Source organism: Thermobia domestica, chromosome 1, assembly GCF_964235325.1.
Source record: "Thermobia domestica chromosome 1, izTheDome1.hap1.1, whole genome shotgun sequence".
Lineage (NCBI taxonomy): Eukaryota > Metazoa > Arthropoda > Insecta > Zygentoma > Lepismatidae > Thermobia > Thermobia domestica.
The window spans coordinates 206357050-206381199 of NC_137454.1; the positions used below are offsets into that span (position 1 = coordinate 206357050).

At 35.8% G+C, this 24150-nt stretch overlaps 1 protein-coding gene across 5 annotated transcripts in view; it reads left to right on the forward strand.

Annotated features, from left to right (window-relative positions):
* Positions 1-24150, forward strand: part of kl-2 (dynein heavy chain 2, axonemal kl-2) — a 564598-nt gene that overhangs the window by 237475 nt on the left and 302973 nt on the right. For all 5 annotated transcript variants that reach the window (XR_014132735.1, XM_081769103.1, XM_081769086.1 and 2 more), the window contains 4 exons: positions 6200-6317; positions 10305-10432; positions 17691-17780; positions 19462-19591. Coding sequence is in view for 4 of the 5 variants with exons in the window: in XM_081769103.1 (XP_081625229.1) it covers positions 6200-6317; positions 10305-10432; positions 17691-17780; positions 19462-19591 (466 nt within the window). In the remaining variant the exon portion in view is untranslated. The remainder of the gene's footprint in view (positions 1-6199; positions 6318-10304; positions 10433-17690; positions 17781-19461; positions 19592-24150) is intronic.

Here is a 24150-nt window from a genome sequence, read left to right on the forward strand (position 1 = left end):
TCAGCAATGGCTTAGTTAATCAAGGCTTTTCCCTTTCCATTCCTCTTATTTTGCGTTGAGAGATTCAGCGAGAAGGTTGATTTCTTCATTTGCTTTTGCTTCCAACTGGTAATATGACACCTAAAGTATGGTTTTCTAGATTTCCGTGAGGTAAAATTAATGTATTATCCGTTATTTTAGATTATTTTAGTTATTTTGAACTACATCTATCATTGATTGAAATGTTCTTTATTCAAGTTGGCGCGTTTTTATAACAATGATATGAATAAATACATTTAACCTCTCCGTAAACTCTGAAATATTCTTTAGTTTGTTCAAGTTATCGTTTGTTCGTGCATAATATTTTAGAGCGTATGTCATAAAGCATTTGAATTTACAGTGTTACACTTGTAAGTGATAATTTTGTTTACATGTGTGGGAAAATATTCAGACTTATTCACGCATTCATTCCCACTTCTGTGTCAATAAGAACTGCTCATAGTTATGTAAAACTGTATGAAGTAGATTGATATATTAATGCAAATGTTGAAATTAATATTTTGTACTCACAACAACATATTTTGGAATATTTTTATTAAAAAGTTAGCCAAAATTATTTTGTTAATTAAAATAGTTAAATTCAATATTACGAACTTTATTATGATAATTTATGTCTGTTAAGACTTCATTTTTATAAATAGAAAGAAATGTTCGTTTAAATTGAAAGTATTTGAAAAAGAGAATGCTCAGGTGTCAATATCCGTGAATCCTTATCTGAAGACTTATCAGTATCATTTTCGTGTGGAGATTCTTATCGAATGAATCTTCCTTATTTATATCTGTTTCAGTGAGAAGATGGTGCTCCAGTGTTTAGTTAAGAAATGGTTCCGTCTTGTTCCTTGGAGTAGATTCACGCCTGTTATAACTGGACCATAGTTCGCAACAATCTGTCTATTACTTTAAGTTTGCATGCCTATCTGAAAATTTCAATAGAAGTATAATTTTGACGATTTTTTAAAAAAAGAAAGAACTGTTATCTTATCTACTACCTTAAACATTGTTACTACCTTAAACATTGTTCCTGTTGTAGCAGGGCCTTTTCTATCACATTTAATCCGTGAAGTTGAATTTTAAGTACAGTGGTGTCATTGGGCGACAGGGATACAACACACAATTTTGTTGTACTCATGTAGTAGAAATAAAATTTTTCATTGTTGATTCTGTGCCCACCGTATATATGATTCTGCGTTCGATAGTCGAAATAGGATTCTTCGGGAGAGTCCTATAAACAAAGTTATTCAACAGTGTTGCTATCTTCCTTTGATAAACATCGATACGCAAGAGCACTGTGTCGTTTTCCTTGTCTACTGGCAAAATCTTGAGGCGAAGCGACTTCGGTGTTGTGTGTTCTTTGATGTTCATGTTAAATCTGGGCAGTCTGGCTCTTTTTAAAGGCTGAGAGGTTTCTTGTTTAATATTATCTGCTTTTCGTCGCTCTTCAAGTCGTAAAGCGTGAAGTCCACAGTGCTTCTGACTTCCAATATCCATTAAAAAAAAAAAAAAAAAAAAAAAAAAAAAAAAAAAAAAAAAAAACTGTTTATATGATTCTGTCGAAGGATCCTACTTCAGATAGAGAACATACAGAACCATTAACCTTTTAAGAAAGTCTTAACAAGCAGAAGAAACATACAAACAAGTCTTGCTACATAGAAAACTCAACAACGTTTATATGTCCCACTGAGACTAATTGTCAGAAATGGGCAACCCAACTTACCGCTTAACGAAATATTTTACATCTCTTACAATCTTTTGTGGGCCAGTCCAAACATCATGTCAAAAACTCAATAGATTTTGTAGAAATTCTGAAGAAAATATTCCTATCTCCAGAAGGTATGTTAATCATGTTCGTTGTTGTTTCTTCCTTCACGAGTGTAGTAATCCATGTCATTTATTTTAGAGAAGCAATTTCCTCCAGGGACCATAAACTTTTACGTCATGTTCTTGTATCTACCTATTTTCTGTACACTGGACAGTATTACGAACAAGCAAATGGAATTTGCTAAGAGATCGCGACTTTCGCTTGCTGTTGCAGACCTTTTCAAGAAAGAATTTGAACATCAAGTTTCACAGTCAGACCATTAAAACCAGTTCATTGTTATAGACTTGTTGATAACACTTTTGTAGTTTGGCCACACGGTCAGCAGTTGTGGACTACACGCATTTTTTAATAACCGTCTCAATAACCGTCATCCAGCATAAAATTCCTCATGAAAATAGAAAAAGACGACAGTTGCCTTCTCCCTAATATTCTGATCAGACGAAAATCCGATGGAAGTCTGCGACACAATGTATATAGGAAACTTAAACACAAGTGTTCGTCTCAGTGGTAACAACCTTCACCACAAGTCTCAACACCTCATAGTAATACATTAATACCAGTGTTTGCTATCCCGGACGAGAACAGACTATAAGAGCCGACTTAATTATTTACAGACCATATTATTACAGAATGGTAGTAGCATGAAAAGCACAAAAGATCCTAAAACGTGTCACTTCCAATCCAAGGTACAAGAAATCTACACCGAAAGAAGAATCAAGAGGAATTGTATGTTTTCTGTACACCGGTAAATTATCAGGAAAACTTAGTAAGATTCTATCCAAAAATGAAATAAAGACAATTTAACGGATCTTCAGCCAAAATCAGAGCGCTTTTATGTTCAGTGAAATTAAGATAGGCGTTAGAATACTAGGAATTTACCGCATGCCTTGTAACAGTGGTAAAGCTCACATTGGATAAACGGAACGAACTATTGAAGCTTGGTCCAATGCAGACTTAATAAACATTTCCAACCAATTGGGACTGACAGATTATAGTATAAAAGAAGGGATACTTTCCAGATGTTCAGGATATTGGAATAGGAAATAAAATAAGCCATAGCTACACTGAAAGAAGGTAGTAATCTCAACAGAAACATTGGCTATCAACTTAGTCCAACATATATTTTCCTTAATCACAAAGCATCAGCCACCAACCAATTAGCCCACTACGTTCACCCCAGATCGTATATATACAGATACTCGTTCTAGCCTTTTCATATTGACCTTGAAGATGAGAACAATGTTTATTTTCCAAACGTTGGACAACGAGCAGTTATTGATATCCCGAGACCAGGATATCTTACGACACCAGGAAAGCTTGAGCTTCTGTTTCATGTATTGATCTCTCAGATTGGACAAGTAGTTCTGACAATATACTCGAGCTGTGTCCCTCGAATATGTGATATAGGCCACTCAAGACGAGAAATATTTATAAAATAATTTAGTTGATTAAAAAAAAAAAAAAAAAAAAAAAAAAAAAAAAAAAAAAAAACCTACATTTCCTGTATGCATTATTGGTAAATACCATTGAATTGTATCCATTAAATTAGATCTCATGCTTTTTGTTGCTGTAAAGTTTGAGGCATTTAAATTCGTTACACATTAGCATTTGGAAACTGGGTCACAAGAGTTATAATTTCATAGTTTGCAGTAATATTAATTTTGAAATTTAGACGACAAATACTAAATAAAGTGTATCGAAAGTTGTTTCAAGTTACCAATCTTCCTGTTCACAATATAACTATGAATAACATACCCAACAAGGAAAGTTTTTTCGTATGGTGCTTTGCCTTTTTTAAGCACAGATTTTCTCTCTCAAATTTAGCATCTTTTGATTGAAGAAACAGGTAAATAATAATAATAATAATAATAATAATAATAATAATAATAATAATAATAATAATAATAATAATAATAATAATAATAAGAAGAAGAAGAAGAAGAAGAAGAAGAAGTGCAGGTTAACTCACGTGTATATACCTCATGAGTAGGGCAAACCAAAAGCATAACAACAATTTACACATATGGTTGCTACCTTGAACGTGGTTGTGTTTGTCTAAGGGTGCAGAAGAAACTCATTTTAAAAGCATAATAAAGCATAATTGTAGAAAATAAAGCATAGTTTAAAATATATAGCACAATTCTTGGAAAATTCTGTTTAACTTCAAGTTTAACATACTGTATTAATATTTTTTGAAACCAATATTTACAATGCAAAATCATTGAAAACATGACAATGCAACAATGAAAAGCTTATTTTTATTTCTGTAAACTTTCCGGTGTAATCCTTTGAAGAGCAGAAAAGAAAAAGGAAAAGAAGAAAAACCTTTCCGCCAACAATGAATAAACAATAGTTTTCTTCTAAGTGTAACTGCGGAGTTATGTATGATGATTCGAAATGTACAAAAAGTGCACAAAAACTCCACACTATATTGTTATGTGTACCTCTTGAACTTGAGCACTTTTGGTGGCATCTTTTACTTTTACTTTCTTTATATATACACCTTTAAGGCGCACACAAATGATTAAAAAACTGACTCGAGTAAAGCATATCTTTTTACAATGCATTAAGTAGAAAGTTCATTAAATATGAAAGAAACTGGTTGCATGAAATATTTATAAATAGATCAAGATATTTAGAATCTTTCATGTATAGTAAATATTACACATTATACACGATTAAAGTAAAACAATGATTGACATTAAGAATAAAGCATAATCCGGAAGAAAATAAAGCATAATTAAACAAAAAATAAAGCATAATGTGGGTTGCTCTATTTATAAACAATATATTGTCTAGGTAAATATGCCTATCTCAGATTTATCTTATCTGGAATTTCATAATTATTTGCCAGGTTGGGATAGAATTTCGAAAAGTGTATTGCTTTCCTTCAGAAGATTAAAAATATCATCTTTTCGTTAAAATCGAAGTTAATCACTCATTGTATCTCTTAAGATATCCTATAGTTCACTGTCGGAAAAACAAAACCTGCAATTGGTCCTACGCCAATCGAAGCGAATCAGAATTACTATTACTTCATTCAGATCTATCGTCATTATGTACAGAGTCCGTAAAATGTATATTTTCAATTTAATATATGGTATTTATATATTTCTTTCGAAGTGGAATTATCATTACAATATGTAGCATGGTGTTTTCTTAACAGGTGTCGGTACCCTCATGATTCACATGTGACGTATGATAGTGAAACAAAATGGCATGTGTACACTTGGCATTTGTAGAACAGGATTTCATTTTAAAGTGGTATTTCAAGTATGAAAATGTCGCTGAAGCTTAACATCAGTGGAGGCGTGAGTTTGAACCAGAATTTTGTATACTTTCATGTGGACAAGGTTGTTGGTCTACCATGGGTGAATGTCTGATGTGGACTGTAACGTAAAGGTTTAATAGGACTCTTCTTCTTTCAAGTTGGAGTTATTGATAAAGCATATCTGGGAATGCTCATCAATTTTACTAGCTATGCTCTTGCACTTTATGAAAATAGTGAGTTCTTCCACCAACATTATGGGGCACTCCTATACTACCACCGAGAATTTTGGACTTTCCTAGATAAGAATCAATCTGCAGGGACAGTAGACAAGATGATCAGGGAGTTATGAGCACGTTCACCAGATTTAGCACCTTTGGACTTTTACCTTTGGGCAATTTTGAAGGATGTATATCGCATGAAACCGGCTGCTCTGCGGGACCTTCATGTAGAAATTGCAACGGTATGTGGATCAATATCCGCAAACACATTGACCAACGTTGCTCAAAGAAGCGCTCGCTCTTGTGATTTGTATCTAGCTGCTAACAGCAACTACTTTAAGCACCTGCAGTAACTGTACAGTTACGAACATAAATAAGTAGAGTCAAGAGTCTTTATTTCTTATGGCTTCAACTCTACTTATTTATGTTCGTGGCTATACAGGTGTAGGAAAGTTGTATTGTGCTTTATTAAAATATCATTAAATTTAGTGTGTATATATTTTTGATAGACTTTGTATCTACATACGGTTCTCTCTTCTTTTTGACGTATCTAAAAGCTTCAGAAAGACTAAAACTGTATGCACCTTGCGTGTCCTGTCTATATTAGACTACTGAATCTTTCTATTCGTATATTATTATTATTATTATTATTATTATTATTATTATTATTATTATTATTATTATTATTATTATTATTATTATTATTATTTTAAAGTTGAACGCTTGTTAAATAAATTGTTGCTATTCAGTAGTTGGAATTAATAAATAATTATAAGTGATGAGAATAGTTCAAAATTTTCTTTCTTTTAGTAATGTTTTATTTATTTTATTCGTCTTCCTACTTTATTGCAGTCTTCTTTGGGAGGAAGAACTTCAGCGGATGGAATGTATTCCGGAGATGGAGAGTACATAGATTTTGCGCATTCTGTTCTGCTTGAAGGTCCTGTAGAATGGTGGCTGTGTGACATTGGTAAGTAAGAACAGAAGTAGTTAGTAATTTGCTATATTTGTGTTCTACATGGTACCATATAGAATATCTATTGAGACATTTAGAAATAATTATGTAGTATATACATATAGATAGTTTCTGTTTGCAATATTCGGTATAACATTAGGGATTGCGGTGGCTCAGTGGTAGAGCGTTTACCTCTTATGTATGGGATCCTTGGTTCGATCCTAGCTCGCACCAATAAGCTTTGTGGTGGACAAACACCGCGTGCGTGGATTTTATTGGAGTTCTCCCGTTTCCTCCCACTTTATCCCATCATTTCATTCATTTCTCATCATCACCGTCTCCTTTAGCCTACCCAGCATAACTGTGGGACTTAAAGATTTCATTTCATTTCTTCGATGTAACATTACTAATTTAACAAGAATATAGCTTCTGCATTGAGTGTAATCAATGTTCAAGGATTGTATCAAACACTAAATTTCCAGTTCGCTTTTCTTGAAAATTTGGATTATTATTATCTTACCAAAAATGATAGAACAAATACCATTTTCAGTTGATTAGATCGTTGAATACAATCCGTCAAATCTTTCTTATTTATTTCACGCTAGTTTTATTTTAGTGTTGTTGTCGATAACCGAGTTCTTACTAAAAATCAAAACCGTAACCAGGAACAAAAAACGAATGCATTAATCACTCTTTTTTGAACTAATGAATCTGAAATGTCACCGACAAACAGGGTAGTTATAACAGTTTTGGTGTTGACACCTCATTAAAATTCCAAAAATAGTCTATGATAATTGATTAAAAAAATAAAGTTCTAGAAAAAAATTACAGTAAGCACAGAAGAAAATTTTCGCTGAATGATAAGCAAACCTGGTAAACTTCGTCTTACTATATAAGTTCAATACCTAATGTCCTCCTTTTTGGTGGGACTGTTAGCTACAAGTGAAACACTTGTTGCTCACATTGGAGGCGTTAATCCAAGTAAGAAAGTGTACACCAAGAATCGATCCAAGATTAGATGAATTCGGAAGTAAATTTGTACTTACCGACCATATATGGGACCACCATATATTGCAGTGTCTTCTAAATGTAGTTCTGTATGTTACGTTAATCAATATTACAAATTATATTAAAATACTTAGGTATAAACAGAAATGATTATTTCTCCAAAACATTTTTCTGCAGTTATTGTTAACCAACTCTTCTCATTGGGGACACCGTAGTCTCGTGGTTAGAGAGTTGGACTCACCTCCACGTGGTTTCGGGTTCGATTCTCAATTTTAGGCGTGCACCCAGCGTCGTGAGGCAAACTGGGTAGTCACCTGAATGAAAGACGTGATGGCCACTAGATTTAGAAAACTCCCGATGTGCCGGTTAGTGACAGGGCGATGTACCGTGCTGACCACGTGCTCGTTGCTACACTGGACGTAGTTCAGCCAGTCGCTGACAGATGGCGTTGGGTTGGCTCAGGCCCTCCAAAATGGGCTGTTACACCAAGTATTTTTTTCAACTCTCCTCATTAATTGTTTCACGCGGAAAGTATCCACACAATCAGAATGCACATACAGTACACACACAGATAATTGAGGGTTGAAGACACTTGATAACCCACATTCCAACCTTGTATATACATGATTTCCTAAAAATAATTTAGTTATCATAATATTAACAAATTTCCTCATAGATAGTTATTGAATAAAGATCAATTAAAAAGGGAAATTCGAGCAGGTAATTGGAAGATTCGATTTTTCATATTAATTGATAACTTCAATCATTGTTATTCAACAATTTGATTCTTATGCGGTATCAAGTTTTTCGACCATACTTCTCAGTTGAGCTTCTGCTGTGTCTCGTACTGTGAAAATGAAATTGTAATTTTCTTCATACATAAGTAAGTTTTTCCTTGTACTCCTCGCCAACTAGTATTTCAAGTAACCAGTAAAAACTTATTCGATAATCTAGAGAGCAAGGTGTAAAATAAATAAATAAATAAATAAATAAATAAATAAAATAAAATAATAAAACCTTTTGGAACAAAAATTTTATTTTGTAGTGGAATAATGGATTTGTTAGTAAAAGAATTCTAGATCATGCATTCATCACGTCACTCTTGAAACTATCTTAAGAGTCGTCATAGCCGTTTGTTATATTTGAGAAAAAAGTAATGTGTCAAAATGAAAATGGAACGATTTTTTTTTTTAAATTAACGTTCAACGGTTATTGACAGGTAATTAATGAAAGCGAATGACTGAATAACTATGAAAGAATTGGTGAAATGAAAATTTGAGAGTAAACAAGAAAATCCCGAGAAAACCCATGGACGTAATGTTGTCTACCCTAAATTCATGTGGCGTGAATCAAACCAGAGACCCTCGCTCTACTACAGCCACTTTGTCCCCTCAATTTGTCAAAAGAATAGAGTAATATACAAGGATGAGTCACAAGTCCTGCAATATTCTGGTACATAACATGCCTGTATTTATTTCAGTACAATGAAAGGAGGTCAACATTCAAAGTATAGCCCCTCTTGTTCGACATTTTGCAGCCACCTTCCTGCAAGCTCTTCGATTCCACATCGATACCATGTCTTATCCTTACTGGCAAAGAAATTAGTCACTGTTGTTTCTACTTTCTGTTGTTTGGTGAAGCACCATGACTTCAGGAAGTGATCCATGGACTAAAGTAGGTAGTAATTCGAAGGGACAAGTTCAGGACTATGTTCCGTGTATGGGATCAGTTACATGGCATCAAGTCCGGTCTTTTTATTGCGTTTTTCGAGCCGATTGTGCTTTTCCGTTATCCTATTACAGCCAAGCACACTTTCGGTTCACCAATGGAGGACAGTTTTGGCGTAGCGCAGTATACATTCGCTCCAACTGTTTGGGTTAAATGTTGACATTGATGGTACGACCGTTACGAACCAACTCGAAATGAATTATCCCTTCCTAGTTCTACAACACACCCAGAGCATGATTTTATGTCGAAACGCCCTGTTTGACGACTGATTCGGGAAGTTGGCCATTATACTACCACTGCTTTTGCACATATGGATTTCGGAGGAACGTCCACTTTTCCTCATACATTCGCTCCAACTGTTTGGGTTAAATGTTGGCATTGATGGTTCGACTGTTAAGAACGAACTCGAAATGAATTATCCCTTCCTAGTTCTTCCACACACCCAGAGCATGATTTTATGTCGAAACGCCCTGTTTGACGACCGATTCTGGAAGTTGTCCATTAAACTACCACTGCTTTTGCACATATGGATTTCGGAGGAACGTCCACTTTTCGTCACATGTGACAATCCGTTCCAGGATACGCACATCACGCATATTTTGCAGCAGCATTTATTCTCCTCTGAGTCTGAGTTGGGATCAACTCATGTGGCACAATGCAGCAGCTCCTGATTGTTTTCCCGAGTTCGAACTCATACAGCAACTATTTATATTCACCGTCACTGCCACTACAATTTGACTGAAGATACTGACGGAGTGGAGCCTCCGCATTAAATCGTTCGCTTGCCACACTACCTCTTGGGTCAGATTGACCTTATGCTTATGGTCAATCACGGTGTATATACTCGCCTGCTGTTTCAGTGCTCAAGATATTGCAAGACTTATGACTTACCCTTGTAATACATAGGACGAAGGGAATACAGTATCCTTTCGTATTTCTGTATTATATGTTCTTGTTTTTTTGGTTTCAAGTGTGTCTAATAACTTGACGTAGATTTCAAGAAAATCAGTGTCTTTTGATTGCAAATAGTAATAATGGTTTGTATGAGGATTAGTTCTTTGCAAGAAATATAATTTTATGTATTTCTATTTATTTATTTTAACTTTATAGTTCTTTCTTGTTTCTGTGTTTATGTTCATTTTATCAAAAACAAGAGTACTTCATCAAAGTATTATTGTTTTAGGAAATGAATGAATGTTCATTCTTCAGAAATGTCCATATGTTGACTCTGTTCATATTTCTTTATTTTCTCTCTGTGTTATATAGAATCAGCAATGAGAACAACACTGAAAGATTTGTTAAAAAATTGTCTTAATGCGTTAAAAAAGATGTTAACTAAAAGAGATGCTTGGGTCAAAGAATGGCCAGGACAGCTATGCATTACCTCTAGTCAGGTTTGTATTTTTTTTAATCATCTTGTTCGTATTCCTCTTTGTTCTTTGCTGAATAGTAAGTGCTGTACTTTCTTTTAAAAAAGTTAAGTGTGTGTGTAGTATCTGGTTCTAGCTTTGATTTGAATCTATGAATTTATGTAATTTCTAAATACTAAAGCTTGAATGCCATTCAAACAGTCTTTAAATATTTAACTAACTTTGTCATTTTGCTTTAGGACAGGTTTAGATATACTTCAATCTAAACAGTACTGGTTCTTTAGATATTTTATTCATTCTCTAATATGGACAGAGAACTTCAGACTCAGCAGCATTTAATAAAATTAGACAAGTTTTATTTTCATTTCAGTCTCTAATATAAAGGTAACCAAGAAAGTTTTGTCACTTTTTCACCCACCTCCTTCGAATATCGATATGTCACCTAAGACGTACCTGGAAGATCAAAAATAGTCCCCATCAGCATCGACGACTTTCTGCCAACGTTCTGGAAGGCCAGGTGGGTCGTGAAGAGAAGAAAGTATCAACTGCATTATGCACCTCTACTACGGACTTAACTGGCGTCATCTAAGGTAATTGTCCAAGAAATAGAACAGGTGACAATCGGACGGTGCAATGTCCGGGGAGTATGGCGGATGCAACACTGTTTCCCATCCAAGGCGCAGAATGGTGTCCCGGGTCATCCTAGCCACATAGGACTTAGCCTTGTCCTGTAACAGGAGGATCCTTTTGCGATTCAGAAGTGCTGGGTCCAGAGTTTTAAGTTTTTCTTGAACACGGCTCAACTGCTGACAGTTCACAGTTGTATTGATGCTCTAACCTGCTGGTAGCAGTTCCCGATGCACGATGCCGCGAGCAGTCCACCAAACACACAGGAAGACCTTCTGTTGCAGTGCTGGTTTCGGCTGTTTTCGAACCAGTTCATGGAATACTATCCAATGACAGCTTCGTGGAGCTTCGTACAGGACCCACTTCTCATCACATATCAACACCCCGTCCAGAAATGGCTCCTTCCTCGGACGAGACAGCAAACAAACACAGGTATCTGCTCGCGTTGCCTTCTAGCCCGGAATCAAATCATGTGGGACCCATCGACCCAATTTGTAGTGCTTCCCAAGTTGATGGAGGTGCTGCCGAGTAGTTTCTCCACTCACACTGAATTGTAGTCCCAGTTGCTCACATGTCTGGCCACTTTTCACATCAATTGCTGCCTGAAGATCGTCATTTTGTACATGTGTAGGTCTTCCAGCACGTGGTGCATCTTCGATTATTTCGTCACCGTCCCTAAATAAGTTAAACCGCTGTACTCTCCGCGTAGTTACGACACCCTCACCAACTCGCCTGGCATATCTTCCGTTCCGCTGCATCCCAATTTGAACTCGTACAGCGTACACGCCCTTATATGACGCTCTGTGGAGGTTCCATGTTCACTCTGTCCTTACGCAAGTTCACGGTGTAACTGAATTGCCATAAGCAGGTAGTATGTTGGATATATCCACACCAACAACTGACCTTCGCCTTATCTCCATTTGCATTCAACTCACGGTGTGAGGGCCAATTGAACACAGACTTCCACAAAAAGCGAAATAACTTTTTTTGTCACCTTTATATCAGCTTTAATATGAAGATTTTCATGTAATGGTTGATTAGTTTGAAATTTAACGCTCCTTTCAGCGCCGAGGGGCTGTATAAAACATGAACCTACAGCGTAACGTGGGATCCGAGCACCATTTGCTTCCACCGGATATCAGATCCTGGTTTCTTGTGCTAAAGATTCATACGATAGCTATATAGCCGTGAAGGAACTCAAGATGTACAAACATTATTGCATGTATCTAAAATGGAAATAAATCACTATATCTTCACTGTCAAAGAGGTTCAGCTACGAATGAAAGAGGATCTTCTTTTGTTCACAACGTGTTAAATGAGATGGCCACATATCGATGATACCATGTACCATATTCAGTGGAAATCATACAACTGCCTGGGAGAATCAAGGGTAGCTAGACGTTGGGAACAGACCATGGACTCAATATGTAACCTCAAACTAGTCCAGGGAATTGATAGCAGGCCAATCGTTATATCAAGCACATTGTTTGCAAGCGATGTTTAGCAAGCTCTGATTACTAGACAAGAACAGAATTGGGTTGGGAGGTTCAGTGTTTGTCACATGTATTTAATTAATTAGCTTCACATGTGACTTCAACACATTTTTAATATAAACCGTAGCTGAGAGTTGCACCGTTTTCGCAGCAGTAAAGATCTGTGATCGTATTGCAGTACCTTACCCATCACCGAAGCACATGACTTAGTTCGAGTTAACACAAGTTTAGAAGCATATTGATTTGATTGACTATTACGGCACACTGAAAATGTTTCACCCGTAGAAACGATTTCCGAAAGCTATTTTATGCAAACCAATAAAGCAGCACCATGATTTTGTACAGCCGCTGTTAATAAACCTTTATGTGGGTAACTAATCTTGACGTTCATCGGGGAGAGATGCATTCTTTGTGGACATTATTCTTTACTTCCTAACCGGTTTTATTTTTTATTTTATTTTATTTTATTTTATTTATTTAATTATTTATTTATTTGTTTATTTAATTTATTTAATTAATTTATTTATTTATTTTGCCGGGGTGCTTTGATACCTGCGCTGGTACGTACAGTTCGCGGCTGTTTAGAAAAGAAACTGTTAAAGACAATCGACATAACAACGTATGTCGTAATTGTCTAATAGGTGTACTCTTTCTTGATCTTAAGTTTGTTCTGTAAAAGTTTGAAAGTCATCAGTGAGATGTGTCCTGCTCTGTGTTATTCTATTATACTGATTCGGTTTCATTTCACAAGACATTCTATTTTTATTTCAATCCACATTACGTCCTTTGTACTTGCCAAAGATAATTGACTGATTTAACATGAGAGAAAAAGACCTGCGCTGTTCAATTCTTAGGAGATTCGTAAATATATTTTGTATGTATGAGAACTCAGACATAACTGGATGAAGAAAAAAGAAAAGGTATATCCATATTCTTTTAAAATCTCTGTTCTTATCTCCTCAAATAGAATGTTTAATAAATGGCCTTTAAGAAAATGTCAAAAGGACAAAGGGTATTCATGCTGTAATCCTATCCAAGAGTATGGAATAACGCTTGTGAAAGATGTTTATTATTACGAGGGTGGATTGGAAAGTTCGTGACCTGACCTACAAAGTTAGAAAATATTTGGATAAGTTATATTTTATTTTTCCACATAATCCCCCTCGATCAAGATACATTTACGCCATCTGTCCGATAATACTTCTATACCTCTTTTAAAAATGATTCCTTGAGCCTTGTAGAATATCCCAGTACAACATTTTTCACCTCTACACCCGAAGAAAATCGCTGACCGTGTTTTTCAGGTTTCTAAACAAGTGAAAGTTCGAGGAGGCCAGATCAGGCGAATAGGGCGGTTGCGGCAACATTTTTCATTCGCTCAGCCGCGTTACTGTCAGCCGGTGCCTTGAGCATTCAAAACCGGCGAAGTATCATCATTGCGAATGATTTCTCTTTTGGGTTTATTTATTTCATAATTTTGAAGAAGGAAAAGGAAGGGGAAAAGGACGTGAAATCAAAACAAGGGATTGGACAAAAAATAAAGATAAAACGAACAAAAAACAAAAAAAAAAAAAAAAAAAAAAATAACTAAACTTAATATTTGCTTAACTCTACTCTCATTTCTAGTCTTGTGAGATTTTGTGTTTATAACCGCTACCAGGTTATAGAAGGATTTTTTGTGGACACTCTGTATATTTCGTAAAGACAGTGATTATTATTTTCAATTTGTACTTTATTCTGCAACGCACATAAGTTCTTTCTTCGGTGGGAATTGCTTCTTTCCCACACAATTGGACAAAGAAGTCTTTCATCGTTTTCTCATATATATATTTAAACATTGCTTTTGCTGAGAACATTTCAGCGAATGACTCACCATTTCAGTGTTTCTCCCTGACTCATTATATACACAGTATATATTCTATAGTTATTGGGAACTGAATTAAGTGCTTTCTTTAATCGTTTATGGAAACATTACAATAGATTAGAGAAATACGGGCTGACCAGATGTCCCAGTGGCCAAAGTGGCACCAGCCTCACAGTTTTTGCAGTTCGTTATCTGTACTTTCTCACGCCAGTGTTATCGCCGTGTCTAGTGCATTATGGGCAGTTGACTAAAATTAACATAAATTGTTTTCTATATTCTGTTTGTATGTGCATACAGGTGAGTTAACTGAGTGATTTTTGAAATCAACTGCCAACACTTTTAGTTGACCATTGCAACCCGTAGCTTGAGCTTGGATGCTCAAGGAGATTGACTCCAGGTCTGGAAGCCGTAACCACGCATGTCGTGTCGAGCTTCAGATACGACTTATTGTGAAGGGGCACTAGCTATTTAGCCGGTGAAGGACGATTTCTTACTGCTAGCCCCAACTAGTGAAGTCCCAGGTCCGCAGACCTTGTGCGTTTAAAATGTTATACACGCGCCCTCCCACATCCGCATTCTACTTTGGAGAATTTCTTGTTTAATTTGCTGAAGATTCATCTTTACGCTTTAAGATTGTTCAGCGTAACAACTGGATTCATCGTAGAACGATCCAAACGACTTTTCCCCAGTGCTAATCCCCCAAGTGTGGCAATGGTGTGAGAGAAGCATTTATAGTGATATCTGAATCATAATCATATATATAAAGGGCTATATTGCCTGAAAATGGCAAAGTGTGATTTCAGCAACGAAAATTATTACATATATCTAGTGTTCAGTGTTGTGTCCATTCCTCTTCGCTATTTTTTTTAAATAGTGTTCTAATAAATAAGTATAGTGTTATTTAATCCAGTGTGTTTTCGTTGTTTGTATGAGTGATGTTTGTGTGCGTTATGGTCTGGATGACCGTCTGATCGTCCGTGAGGTTTTCGAGACGAGACACCCGAACCTCTCGGCGCCTAATGCTCATCTCATTATTGAGACCGACGAGCGATTTGGAAACAGTTTGTAACCTTTTCTTGGAGAGGTCCTTCATCGTCCTGTCCAGGTAAGTTAAAGTATCAGGAAGATACTTATTGGTAGTACCACGAGCCACGGACAGCGACCCGACCAGATTACACGGAGTGGTTACAAATAAATGTTCGCCCGAACAGTGACCCGAACTCAGGACGGTTACAAATAAATGGCCGCCCGAACAGCGACTCGAACTCAAGGCGATTACATGTTTTTTGTTTTATTGAGTGTAAGTTTGTTACGTGTGTATTGTTTTGTATGTCGTATAAATATGTTTTGTGTTTTCGTGTTTACCTATTGGTCATCTTCTTCTTTCTTCTTTTCTTCAGGTTTTCACTCTGTATGTTTGGTTTCTCTGATTTCTCCCGGCATTTCTCTCCTGTGTGTTCTGTTTCACATTTACACTATTTACACTGGCTTTTCACCTTTATATTTTACCTGCGGCAACAGTTCGAATCCACAGGAATGAATTTCTGCGATGGTTGCAAGGGACGTGTGAACGCGCGCATTGTCCTGGTGAAACATCTTTCTTCGCAGCATTCCTGGCCTTTTAATTATGATTTCCTCACGCAACTGTCACAGCAGGGTGCGGTAGTATTTAGAATCGACAGTCTTTCCTTTTCCAAGAAGTCAGTCAGGAACTATCCCAAAAAATTGATGTCATAACCTTGTTTGCCGACAAAACTTGTTTTGTCTTTCTTTGGGACAGAAGATCCAGGTCATTTCCATTGCTTCGATTGTTGTTTTGCTTCCGGTGTATGATGATGTACTGATGTCTCGTCCGTAGTCACAAATCTGACAATGAACTCCTCCAGATCACTTTCAAACAGTTCCAAACAATCACAGGAATGTGTGAGTCGGTTACGTTTGTGTTCAACTGAAAGAAACTTGGGTGCCCATCTCGCGGAAACCCTAATTCGTTTACAATAATGTTTTGTGCTCGTTCATAAGAAATACCCACAGTCTCAGATATTACTACCACACAATTCGTTATTTTAGTTCTGTACCTACGAATGCTTAGATGCTATGAACTATTAAACACATAAATAAACATACACGTACTATTTCTGCCTTAGAATGCAATATAAGTACTTTTCATCTACAGAGCAGCTAGGTTACATATGACTTTATCTTACGTTGATCAAAATCGTTATATCTTCTATATTTAGTATAAACTAGTATAAACAAGTACCTACTTACACTATCATCTCCGTAGTGATCGAAATCAATATACATTCGTTGTCATAATGACCAATAAATAGCGGCAATCAACATAAAAACTGAAAATAAAGAACAGATAAATCAATATTAATAAGAATAATCTAACCACCTTTCTTTTTACTACTTCTTCTTCTTCTTGGCTTGTGCGATATTTAAAATCATTTTCGCCCTAAGAACGGATATACACGAACATTATACCAACGTCATCATTGCACTATCTCTCATATTTTGATTATTTGGCCATTCAAAATCAGGTCACAATTTTATTGACATTTTCTGTAGTGGTTAACGTTCAAGACTTGCCACTACTTGATCATCTTCAATGTTGTTTCTACCACGCTTAAATTTAGCTATCCACTTTTTCACCATTGAGTACAAGGGCGTGGAGTCTCCTAGTGTCTTTACCGTGTCCATACGAATTTCCTGTTGTGTTAAGCCTTTTTTATGCAGATACTTAATGACAGCTCGATACTCGATTTTCTCCATGTCACAAATTTCCGTCACTTCCTCCGACTTAGGGCCTAATAAACTCCTCTTTTGAAATGAAATTTTATACAGTGACTACCAACGGATATAGCTACGCAGCTAATATATATACAAACATAAAATAATTGCCTCCTTCCTAGCCAGGCCACGAAATTTCCAATCCACCCTCGTATTATTATTATTATTATTATTATTATTATTATTATTATTATTATTATTATTATTATTATTATTATTATTATTATTATTATTTGCTTTCATAGTTCTCATTTTAAAAATACAAATTTAGCAACGTCTTTGAATTCCATAAAAGGTGGAAACTTATTTTCTTACTTTAAATTGGTCTTTACCTTGCAGTATTTATTAACAATAACGTGAATTTAATCCCTATTGTATTCTTAGTAAGAGAAACTTATTTCCAATTATACACTCACATATTTAAGTGTAGTATTTTGTATTTCTTTATTTCTTTAGTATCCTATAGAGTCTTTTAGTTTTAACCAAATAATTACATTTTCAGACTCGTTGGACTACAGATTGTACGAGAACACTTATGAAATGTAGGGCTTTAGAAGCAAGAAAGCCACTCAAGAAGTTAAAGAAAAAGTTTGTAAGTAGATATGTATATTATAATAGACAATCATTTTATTCTTAGTGATATTTTGATTTTCATGAAGATGCAATTACTGGCAATTGTTTAGTCATTTATGGAAAATAAATAAGTAAAGATCTCTCTCTATATATATACATACATATATATATCGGGTATTCTGAAAATGGCGCCCACGGACCAAAATAAAGCGAAAATGTTATATGATGGTTTGCCCTCTGAGGCCTCCTTCAGCCGCTATAAGGAATCAAAATTTCACAATGTGCCAACGTCGCAGGTTAACTTGGAGCCATTAGTATTACTCCACGAATACAACAAACAGTTAAATTGATTGCTACACTAATAAGCGATGCTAGTGTCGATCTATATCGACTTTAGCTGCCATCTAGAAAAAATCGATACAACTATTTGATAGATTGGTAGGTATAATCTATGGTTCTATGTGCGACATTGCGACATAGTGCAATTCATGTCTCCAGACGAGGACTCGAAAGGTATACAAATATTTATATTTTTTGCTTTATTTTTATTTGCAGAATAGTCTTCTGTGGTCGGTGGTCGGCATTTTAGAACACCCTATATATATATACAGGGTGCTAATAAACTATACCGACAAACTGTAAGAGGTGATTCCTCCCATCAAAATAAGTAAAAAAAAATTCTTATGTACCTGTGGAGAAAAGTGCCTAGTTTCAGTGCTAAATCTGTCCAAAGTTGCAAAAAATCCAAATTTCAGGAGGCCCCATTTTGAATTTGAGAAATCGTGGAGTGGTCGTCGTTATCAGCGTAAAGAAAGTCACGCATACACAATCCAAAAATGAATATTTTATTAAGGTTCAATGGGTGTGCAGAGTATTCCTTGCAGGGTGAAATTCCCAGACATGCTATCAACCGAATTTTGAGATATGCTCTGACTTTATGATTGATCCAAAGTAGGTAAACGATAAGCCTTGATAGCACTGAACACGGAATAGTAGGGAGCGATGTCGGAAGTGTTAAGGATCGTCAACAGCACGGCCTCTCGTAGTCAGGTAAAAGCATGCTGCGATGTTTTTCTTCACAGTTATGTGAAGAAAACGTGAAATATATCGTGATGAAATACATCGCATCACAATATTCCGAGCACAAGAAAACATGGAGCAGCCGGTCCCTAATACTTCCGACTTCTCTCCGAAGCACTGGATGTTGATTGTTTTCAAGGCTTACCTCCTGCCTCCTTTGGACCCTCCTTGAAATCAGAGTATATCCGAAAACTCTATTAAGAGCATATTTGAGAATTATACCATGTACAAAATACCCTGCACACCAACTGAAAATTATATAATGCCCATTTTGGGATTGTTTATGCGTGACTTCGTTTACGCTGATAAGGGCCACCATCTACAGTTTGTGGAATTTCAAATAGGGCCTGTTGAATTTTAGCTTTTTCCGCGATTTTGGACAGCCCCAGCTCTGAAACTATGTACTTTTCGTAATAGGTCCATAGGAACTTCTTTACTTATTTTGATGTGAGGAATCACTTTTTACAATTTGTCGGTATAGTTCATTAACACCCTGTATATATAATTATTAAAAGTATATATGTCATTCTATTTCATTGTCATAATTGATCATTTAAATCTACATATGATGTCTAGAGATCCTTAACTAATATTGTGTCATCAACTGTAATTTATTTCAGAATAAAGTTCTTGCCACATTCTCAGATGCTATTAGAGGTGACTTGACGAAACTCCAACGTTTGAAAATTGTTGGACTTGTTACAATTGAGATTCACGCAAGAGACGTCATAGAGAAGATGTACAAAATGAGTAAGTGTAAAAGACCGAGGTTCTGAAGTAACAAGTACTTTGCTAAAAGTACTTCAGAGAGGCAAACTAAACGATAAATTAATACTACTTCATAAAATAATTTTTGTTAAATATAAAACACTTATTTATATCCCATGCTTCTGACATGAATCTCCAGTGTGAGTTGCTAATCTACATACTATGATTCACAGTGGCGGCGATTGGACGTTAAAAGTGGGGGGGCAAGACATGATCTGAATATTTGTATATCAATGTTAATATACAAATTTCCCTGGTTGAAACTATATACATTAATAAGTCATTTCAGAAAAGTAGGGGGGGGGCAACTGCCCCCCTTTGCCCCCCCTAATCGCCGCCCATGATGATTCATTAAAAGCATTGATTGATTGCTTTACGCAAAATACCTTTCATTTTCTGTGCTGCCGAATATAAATTAAATTAGCAAAAACCACTCATAATGTCCTTATTTAGTTTCATTTGTGATCGTTTCCATTAGCTCTAGTCTCCTATGTGTAGAGGTCTGCACAGATATAAAATATTGTATCCTCTTCCGCTACTACATCACCTCTGTCCACATTCACAGACAATGATGTTACAGATATAGACAGCTTATTTGTTCTATAACAATTATTATTTAAAAAAATAGTTTATGATATAATAATTGTCAGAATATCCTTTTGGTTTCTTGAATCCTGTATGGCATAAAACAAATTCAAACTATAATGGTAACCAAGAAAATTCTGTCGCTTTTTGTGGAGATTGTGTTCAATTGGCTCTCACACCGTTAGTAGAGTGCGAATGGAAATAAGGCGAAAGTCAGTTGTTGCTGTGTGTATATTCAACATACTACGTAGTTGTGACAGTTCAGTTACACCGTGAGCTTGCGTAAGGACAGAGTGAACAGGAGCAGTGGCGAAGGGTAATCCTACAAGTAGGGTAGGCCCGATAAAGTAATAACACAAAAAAACATTTAAGATATCAGAAAATGTTTAAAATTATAGTTAGAATTCTATTTTTCTTATTGAGTTAAAAAAAAGAAACTACCAAATCTATTGATTTTAAAGAGCTTTCTTAGCTGTATTTCTAACATTGTTTAGAGTTAAATTTATGTGTATGTATACATAATAGCTTTTTTTTTTTGTTGTTGTTTAATTTAACAAGAAAGAATGAATATTTATATAAGCAAAGGTAGACGGAAAGTAATCTATTCTTCTTCTTCTTCTTCTTCTGATTCTTCTTCTTCTTCTTCTTCTTCTTATTATTATTATTATTATTATTATTATTATTATTATTATTATTATTATTATTATTATTATTATTATTATTATTATTATTATTATTATTATTATATTTACGTGGAGAAAATCACGCAATGTGTATTAATGGAATATTCCCATATATCCCCACTACAAATATTTTGAAGTGCAGTTCATATTTTCTTCTGTCTGAGATTTGCAGAGGGGATCAGGGGAATTACCTTGTTACTTGTTGTTTTCATTTCCTGCGTATTTGAAAATGAAGGGAGAGAAAAAGTAAGTATATTCTTATAATTAACTGTCAAATTTCTTGAATAAGCGTTTGTTACTTTTATCTTCCACTTTAAAGTAAGTACAATACTGCATTTAGTTAATGCATCACGTCCTAATGACTTCACTAGAAATGTTAATGCTCAGAAGGAACTTCATTTGAATCAACGCAAGATATTTAATATTGTATTCTATGCAGTGACATATTTAAGAGGACGGCTTCCGGGCTTAAGCACTCACCGAAATTTTATCGCAACTTTTTATTGTTTTATATATATATTGCAGAATTTTCACATGTCCAGGAATAAAGTTAGCAAAGCCCCTCCCGAAACAAGTAGTCCCCAGAAACAAAATCATAAATACCCCACTGATTCTATGAAATGGAAAACTCAATTAAAATTACAAAGAAATATTATTATTTTATTTTGTACGGTAGCGTTTGGTAAATTTATAGATATATTTGATGTATCGGACTTATATTCTACAAGCTATTATGATCCTGGACCCCATGTAGCAAACAAACAGCTACTCTGAATAACTCCTGAGAATATATACCTAAATTAAACAAACTATCACTAATAGAAACACATAATCGTACACAGAAACTTCTTACTCTGTTTTAAGGAAATCATTTTATAACATATCACCATTGAAAGATGCCTTCAACGCTAAAACTAAACTCCCAGAAGCGAGCCTTTCGCACCTTCCAACAATGCGTACATCCCCAGCGATAATAGCTTCTCCTTGAGTAGCATAGCCTGTAAACCTGTCTAGCGAGCTGGTGAGGCTCAGACGGAAGGGTCTCCAAGTGTTTCCAACCTACTATTTTGTTACCGAAAAACCGAAATGTTGAAGTATTCACTTTATTTTATAAGAAACCAAAGATAAAGAAAATGTACGGTAGAAAACAGGGTAGACCCGGCCTCAAAACCTCATGGTACGCTTCGCCATTGAACATGAGACCTCCACAAAACGTCATAAGGGCGTGTATGCTGTACAAGTTCAAACTGGGGTCAAACGCCGCTGCAGCAGGCGGAAGATATGCCAGGCCTTTGGTGAGGGTGTCGTGATTACGCGGACACTGCAGCGATGGTTTAACTTGTTTAGGGATGGTGACGAAACACTCGGAGACGCACCACGTGCCGAAAGACCAATATGTACAAAATAACGATCTTCGGGCAGCAATTGGTGCGAACAGTGGCCAGACATGTGAGGAACTGGGACTACAATTCAGTGTGAGTGGAGAAACCATTCCACGGCACCGACATCATTGGATAGCATTCCATGAACTGATTCGAAAACAGCCGAAACCAGCACTGCAACAGAAGGTCTTCCTGTGTGTTTGGTGGACTGCTCGCATCGGAAACTGCTATCAGCTGGTTAGAGCATCAATGCAGCTATGTACTATCAGCAGTTAACCTGTGTTCAAGAAAAAACTCAAAACTCTGGAGCCAGCACTTCTGAATCGCAAAGGGGTCCTCCTGTTACAGGACAAGGCTAAGTCCTATGTGGCTAGGATGACCCAGGACACCATTCTGCGCCTTGGATGGGAAACAGTGTTGCATCCGCCATACTCCCCGGACATTGCATCGTCCGATTATCATCTGTTCCATTCCTTGGACAATCACCTTAGATGACGCCAGTTCAAGTCCCTAGTAGAGGTGCATACTTTCTTCTCTTCCGGACCCAGCAAGCTCTACCGCGGTGGAATCCATGGCCTTCCAGAACGTTGGCAGAAAGTCGTCGATGCTGATGGGGACTATTTTTGATCTTCCAGGTACGTCTTAGGTGACATATCGATATTCGAAGGAGGTGGGTGAAAAAACGACAGAACTTTCTTGGTTACCTTTATAAATATTAGATCGTAGTTAACTTCACTAAATAAAATACAATAATATCCATGCAAACAAAAATTACGATATTAATAAAATGAATACATAAAATTTTATCAAATGCAGATTTCTGGCTAGAAAATAGCTAAGTTGCTGGCTAGAAAATAGCTAAGTTGGTAACATATTGGTAACAATAATCTGAAAGCAAATTTGTTCAAAAACAAAGATGAAATGGAGATAAAATATCTTTGAGAAACAAGCATTAACTAATTCAAACAAACTCTCATAATATCGCATTACCACAAATATTATAATGTTTTAAAAGCGAAGAAAAAAGAAAAAATGAAACAAAACAAATTTGCAGTGCAGATTATTTGACCCAGAAGGGTATCACATTTTAATACAAGAAGTCAATAATTAGTAGTGTTTCGATGAAGAATTATTACGAAAATTCTTGTCTTTCCACGAGCAGCCGCAAATATGTATATAAAACAAAATAATATAAAAATATGCTAGTCAAAACAACTAAGCGAGTAAGTCAGAAAACTCAGAATGACTTAGGGAAATCGAAATTGGCGATGTATTTGGTTGTAAGGATTTATTACCGTGATCACTGCAGTGTACCTGCCCTGATCGTTCAACACGAATGAACGTTTAGAAGTTAAGTATGCACTTGAATGAATTGAAAATAATAAATAAATTGAAAACACTCACACACACACAAGAAGACTTCACAATAACATGACAGCATGGACATTTGAACAACAAAATATACCTTTAATAAGGTCTGTGGTCTTCTCGAACGGCTACAACTGTTGCAAATCTGTTTGGCTTGAATTGGATCAGCTTATACTTTTTTTTTTTTTTTTTTTTTTTTTTAAAACTTCTCCAGTAGGGCTACTTTCAACTGTTGTAGAGTTGCTGGTGATGGTGACCTAGTAGCAATACATCTGCCGTGTGTCTCATAATTGTTTAATCGGATTTAGGTCTGATATAACACGTGCTTGGTGAGCTTTATTCTCTATACCACTGAGTTGTTGGAGGACCGTTCCGGATGAACTGCAGAGTTTTGCGTCGTCCAATACCAATTCCTGCATACACTATTATCACACCATGTTGCGATAGCTCCTTCACATAAGATTAATAATTTCAAGATCTACGTTACTTTAGGGATGATAATGCATCGATTATCTTGTTGCAG